The sequence below is a fragment of the Paramormyrops kingsleyae genome, chromosome 7 (assembly GCF_048594095.1).
Source record: "Paramormyrops kingsleyae isolate MSU_618 chromosome 7, PKINGS_0.4, whole genome shotgun sequence".
NCBI lineage: Eukaryota > Metazoa > Chordata > Actinopteri > Osteoglossiformes > Mormyridae > Paramormyrops > Paramormyrops kingsleyae.
In genome coordinates, this window is record NC_132803.1 from 17445063 (window position 1) to 17451378 (window position 6316).

The window sequence follows — 6316 nt, forward strand, 5'->3', positions numbered from 1 at the left end:
AACATTACGCCACTTTTTTGTTATAATAGTTATCTGGTAACGCACAACTTTTTTGCTGAAAAATAAAAACAGGCACGATATATTAGATGAACAGTAATTTAAGTTTGTGGTGATTTTCTTAAATATATTGAAGGACATATACTGCAGTCCTACAATATTTTATCAATACCGCACTCTCCCGCCTGTGATGTTTTTCAAGTTCACTTCACCACAGATACAAAGACAGCATTTCAGACTGTTCAAGAATGTAGTTTTATGGGGTTACAGTGCCCTTTGCTGCATATCGAATGCGCACCAATAAGAACATGCTGAATGAGCTTTAATTTCACTAACAATACACACATTGGTCACATGATTATCCGTGCCCAGTCTGCCAGGTTCCACAGTAGTGATGGGATTTATGGCTCTTTGAGGGGATCCGGATCTTGGCGATCCGTTCCTTTCAAAGAGCCGTTCAAAAGAACGGCTCTTTTGGCTCTTTTTAAATATTTAGTCAGTTTTAAGAAGCCAGCTTGGGGGCATCTCAGTTTATCCTGGAAATAATCACTGGGAGGAATGATGAGGTGAGATTTGTAGTCAAATAATTAAAACTCAGATATCACACACCAATATCTGAGTTTCAATTATTCTGAAATATTGATTATTACCTCATTTGTCATGTGTGTACTATATTCCATATGGTTGCACAACATCCCTCTGCTTAGACAGTGACATCACTATTTTGGATTTACCTTTAGTACAAAGTGTGTGTATGTGTAAAGCTACGTTGACTTATGTTATTCATACAATACCTACTCACAAATAAACATCAAAAACAAAGCCGGCTGCAATGAATTTCTGTGCAAAACAGCTTTTACTACAAACACTTCCACACAATGTGGAAGTGAAGGATGCGTGCACAACTATCATCATGCTGTTAGGCAGTAGCACCCCTGCGCTGGGTGCGCCCCTCCCCCTATAACTGTTCTGTCTCGCGGAGGAGCTAATTTGTGTGCATCTGTGTGAAACACGCATAGGAAAAAAAGAACGACAGAAAGAACGGCTCCCCTCCAGCCGCGACTCGGCTCCCATCGTTCATGTTCATGAGCCGTTCAAAAGAATCGGTTCGTTCGCGAATGTCACAACTCTATTCCACAGTGTCTGAGTGTGTCCTCTCACAAGAGTCCCATTTTCCAACAGCAAACAGCACGCGATACACAGACCTACCTTACGAAGAAGGATGTATACAGCTAAGCTGCTACTTCAAGTAACTTTGTTACTCTGGACACATTTTTCTGTGGCTGAGAAAGGTAATAGGTTTTTTTTTAATTTGTCTTGAAACGCGTGGCGTTGGAAATCGGGGGACTGGGGGACGTAACCTCCACATCCAATATCGGCAGCTACCCCCCCCCCTCCAAAAAAATATTAATAAAAAATTAAGAGCATGTTTCTTATCCTTTTATTACGAATCCACGCGTTACTGAGACCAATTCGCGGCGCATGCAGACCGCGAAGATGAAACATACCAAACGAAGATTGCATTGTCCGGTACTACACAACTAATTCTGTGATGTGGATCAGTTATGGTCTTAGTTATCTTTAGTTCTAAGCTATAACATTTCGAAATGATTTGCACAACTGATTTCACGGAATGTAGCATACAGTCAAACGCAACTCGGTCTAGCTGTAAAACAACTAAATCACGTTCTATATAAATATTGGACCGAAGATAACTACAATATATATACAATTAAGCGGGGTGTTTCAGAATTATAGATCTCGTATACCTGTCCGTGCGTTGGCTGTGAAGATGCAATAAAGAGAAATCAAAAGCTGAATGGTTCGTGCTGGAGACATTTTAAGAACTTTGTTCTGCATTGCCTTCTGCAGTAATGCGAGAATACGGCTCACGGTAAGCTTTTGTTTACCCATCCGACCCGATACCTGTATTGGATTTTTGGGACGCGCGCACCTTGTGAAACGACACTGTGTCATGGGCGTATATAGTGTAAAATCACCCTCCATTTGGATTCATATATGTAAGCTGAAAATAAATGTGAATAACAGCAGAAATGTCTGTCAGTGTGTGAGAAAAAGGTTAGTCATATATATTCGCCGCATTGTCACCTTGTTTATTCATGAGAAAATACAGCATTCGCAAGTTAATACAGAGATAAAACAAAATTATTACAGTATTAGAATTACCTATAAAGCGGTGGTCGCCGACGCGAGAATAATACTTATTACAAATCGGACGTGTTTCTTATTTTTTGTACGTCGACCGCGTCAAAGGATAATTAATTTTACTGTCGCCACCTCATCCGATCGATGAGGTGGCGCAAAGCAATAGCCTATGAGTTAAGTTTCTATTTAATGAACATTAAGAACTATTACTTTATTCAATTACTATTTAACTTTTTGTTCCTGTTATTTGTTTGTTTGTCTATCTGTTTATTTTATTCTACATTGGGTTTAATTTATAAGTGCTATGTGTGTGTGTTTGTGTGTGAGTTTAAAGTCTAGGGCATATGCCTTTCAGTGCCTACAGTATATATGGTTAACTCTGGCATGTTTGTTCTTTCCAGATTTACCGGAAGATTCATATCATGCTTTTGCCTTCCTTGAAAATCCGGAAAATGGAGGCATTGAAGTTAGCAATGTTACAGCAGAAACACTTAAAAGTGGTTTGACTACAATCTTCCTTCCGATTGTCTACATAATAGTGTTGGCAGTGGGCTTGCCAGTAAATGCAATGGCGATTTGGGTGTTTATCTTCAGAACTAAGAAGAAGCACCCTGCTGCTATCTACATGGCCAACCTGGCTCTGTCTGATGTACTGTTTGTCATCTGGCTCCCCCTAAAAATTTCCTACCACTTAAAAGGCAATAACTGGGTCTATGGAGAAGAGCTCTGTAAAGTGCTGGTGGGTTTCTTCTACGGGAATATGTACTGCTCAATATTATATATTGCTTGCCTTAGTGTGCAGCGGTACTGGGCTGTTGCTTACCCTCTGTCTCAGCAGAAGAAACACAATCATGTTGCTTGTGCCATTTCTTTGGCCATTTGGTTTGTCGTTTGTTGCAGCACAACACCTTTGTACCTCTATGACCAAACCGTCAGCCTCCAAAGTCTTAACATCACGACCTGCCACGATCTAAATGTCATACGTGACGTCCAGAACCCCTTTCAAGACATCAAGTACCCTTACATCTACTTCAGCCTCATGTTTGGACTGATGTTCTTAGTCCCATCTTTGGTTATCATCTTGGCCTACATCTGCTTGATTAGGAAGCTGGGCGACTCCATGTACGACACAGACATTGGCCGGAAACGCAGGAAGGCCGTGATCTTGAGTCTCATAGTGATGGTGACCTTCGTGGTGTGTTTTGTACCAAGCAACATAGTACTGATCATCCACTATACGCTTCTCAAATATGGCGTAGCAGACAATAGTTATAAGTTGTACATCACTGTCCTCTGCTTAGCCAGCTTAAACAGCTGCCTCGATCCCTTCATTTACTACTACGTTTCCGAGGACTTCAGGGACAGCGTGAGAAACACACTGTTGTGCAGGAGCCACAGACAAGTAGAAAGACTGAAAGTGTCCTTCAACTCTATGAAATATTCAAAGAAGAATAACGTCTATAGTCCTGATAATAGTCATACACAGACAAGTGATTGAACAGTGGTGTAACAGATTTTTTTTTTTACCATTTATTGTTTTTTATGTAAAGTAACACATTTAACATACACAGAATACATACTCTGAATGGACTTGTGTTGCTGGATGTCAATCCACTTTCTTTAATGTTGGCCTGTTTTGTGAGCTATGTGTGGCAACTTTACATTGCCGTTTTCATTTTTAAAATCTACCTATTATAATCCATGTAACCATTTCCATGTTATGACTTTTATTATGATTCTTTTGATGACAACCTCTGGGTTTGGGGTTTAAGTCCGACTTCCACTCTGTGTGTGTGTAAATTTGCATGTTTGCTCTGTATAATTTGGCTTCATTCCTCAGAATAGATACGTGTGATTTGACTAATGTGTCTCTAAACTGTCCATATTGTGTGTGTGTGGGTCCAGCAATGGACTGGCATCCTGTCCTGGGTCTACCTCAGCTTTCTGCTACCTGAGATAAGCTCTAGTATCCCCCATGACCAGGATTAGTTGTGAGAAGATGGATATGTTTTTGTAGCACATGCAAAGAGTTACTTTCGTTCATCTGTCTTTTACAAGGGCATAGGCTTGGTTTCAACATCCGCATCACATAGCTTTTGAAATAAATGTTATAAAAATAGAAAACAACAAATATATTGAAGTACGGAGCCCCTGAAGTCCCATAGAGTGATCTTTTAATCGTGTGCGCACAAGTTTTTATTTGGAACAGGTTAGCTTCTGTTGTTCCCAGCACCCCCGCCGCCGTTCTCACAGTCAAAACAGTAGCGACACTTATTTCTCCACTACGAGCACTGCTTATACAGATCACCATATTAAACGCCAGTCCAATCGATGCTTCCGGTTATTAGCACAGTACACAGAGAGCGCTGTAGACATGCAGCAGACCAGAAGCATAGCACTTTATAACTTTATATTTAGATCGATTCAGAGGTATGTGTATCGATGCACTCGTCTTATGTTTTTTTCTTCCCCGCCAATCAGGAGTCGATTCAGCTTTATTGCAACAGTGAGGTTACAGCGAAGGCTGGACACCCTGCAGGAGTGTGTCCAATACTGTTTTATACTAATTTTAATAATACATTTTCTTGTCGTGTAACTATATCTCGTGTATTAAAATGGATGGGAGAGGGATATAGGGCTGTTGAAGGAACAAACATGCACTCTTAGGTTTACTCAAACACACTTTATTACAAGTAATACAAGATGATATTGATTTTAATGCAAGGTTAAGATATCAAAAGAAATGCAAATAACCTCGTACCACAAGGGATATAGAATAGTATATATCATACGAACTAATGTATATAGAAAAGAAACAATAAAATATAGAAAATGCAAATTATCACGAGCGGTGATAATCCACATAATCAATAAAACGCATAAGCAGCTGCAAAACTATTTACACTCGGACGTGCCATCATCACCCACCTTCACACAAGGACTGGGGAGCCCTTTTCAGTCCTGGCAGGAGACCAACACGTGAGTCCCAAGAAATGCCGAGCGATGAGCGCTTTATCCCAGGCTGAGCTCCGGTCAGTACTGGGATCTCCCCCTTCCTTTATACTAAATTGGGCACTGCGTGCGGGCAGGGCACAAGCTGGCTAGGCTCATCCCTTCCACTCAGGCAATATGTTCTCAAATTTTTTATCCGAGTGATGCTGCTTGCGATAACATAGTGTAACAAAACCTCTGTGGGTATTAAAGATATATCTTAACTATCCTAGCCTGCTTCCCCACAGGTTACCCACCCAGCAAGCCCAAGGGATACACGCCACCAATTTAGGGATCAAATGCTTTATTTAATTAGTTCATCTCCACTCAGCCGACCCATAGCACAATACAACCAGCCAATGAGCAGATAAACGGCTGTATGTAACCCGCCGCCAGAGTGTGCAACACAGCAACTCAGTAGGTTCACCAGCACCCCACTCACAGAAACACATCAAGCCAAGAATAATCGTAATTCACATTCAGTTATACCAAACACCCCCCCTCCGAGGCGGCAGCGTACCGTATTCCATCCAGCCCGCCCTTAACACACCGTATTGCACAAACCCGATCCGCTGACCATCCTAAAAACACACACGCACGCACGCACGAAGGACTTTAAAAAGGGCATTTCCCTTTCCTCCACCAGACCCACCCACGGGGTCTAATCAGATGAGCCCCAGGGATTAAACACCAACTTCCTCCTCCAATAACAATAGTCTGAAAAAACATGTGTTACAGTGTCGCCCTAATAAATATGTGCAGCATCTACCTATATTTCACCCACTACCTATCTTCACCAGCAGCGATCAACCCCTCTCGCAACACTGACCGGCGTTCTCCATCCAGTGTCTCCAACTTTTCCCTCATGACCACACTCAACTGCATGCCCCTCCGCCGCTTAGCCACAGGTGAAACTAATAACTAATTTCCCCACCTCACGTCAAACACCGCCCCCTTCCTTATTGCTCTAGGACGGTCTCATCAATTCACCACAATTGTAAAATACGCGTCCTTGCGCCAGGTGTATGGGACATAAGCTGAATGAGGTGGTAACACAAAAACACTGTTTACAGTTTTATAACAGTTCAGAGTTTTAGTTCAAGTTTGTAGCTGAGTGGGTTAAACCTCTGTGCCTTTCACCCAAAGCTTGCCAGTTCAAGCC

General features: G+C 41.7%; 1 protein-coding gene across 1 annotated transcript; it reads left to right on the forward strand.

The window, feature by feature from the left end:
* Positions 1-385: 385 nt before the first annotated feature.
* Positions 386-4023, forward strand: LOC140592107 (proteinase-activated receptor 2-like). The gene is made up of 2 exons (XM_072714427.1): positions 386-1289; positions 2565-4023. Exons 1-2 carry the CDS (start codon positions 1220-1222, stop codon positions 3659-3661), a joined length of 1167 nt encoding a protein of 388 aa, XP_072570528.1. The 5' UTR covers positions 386-1219; the 3' UTR covers positions 3662-4023.
* The last annotated feature ends 2293 nt before the right edge of the window (positions 4024-6316 follow it).

Excerpts from the sequence above, each read along its gene's own strand:
- LOC140592107 (XM_072714427.1), top strand. The coding sequence starts at position 1,220 with ATGTATACAGCTAAGCTGCTACTTCAAGTAACTTTGTTACTCTGGACA. Across the intron at positions 1,290-2,564 it reads TTTTTCTGTGGCTGAGAAAG|ATTTACCGGAAGATTCATAT; the intron begins GTAATAGGTTTT and ends TGTTCTTTCCAG.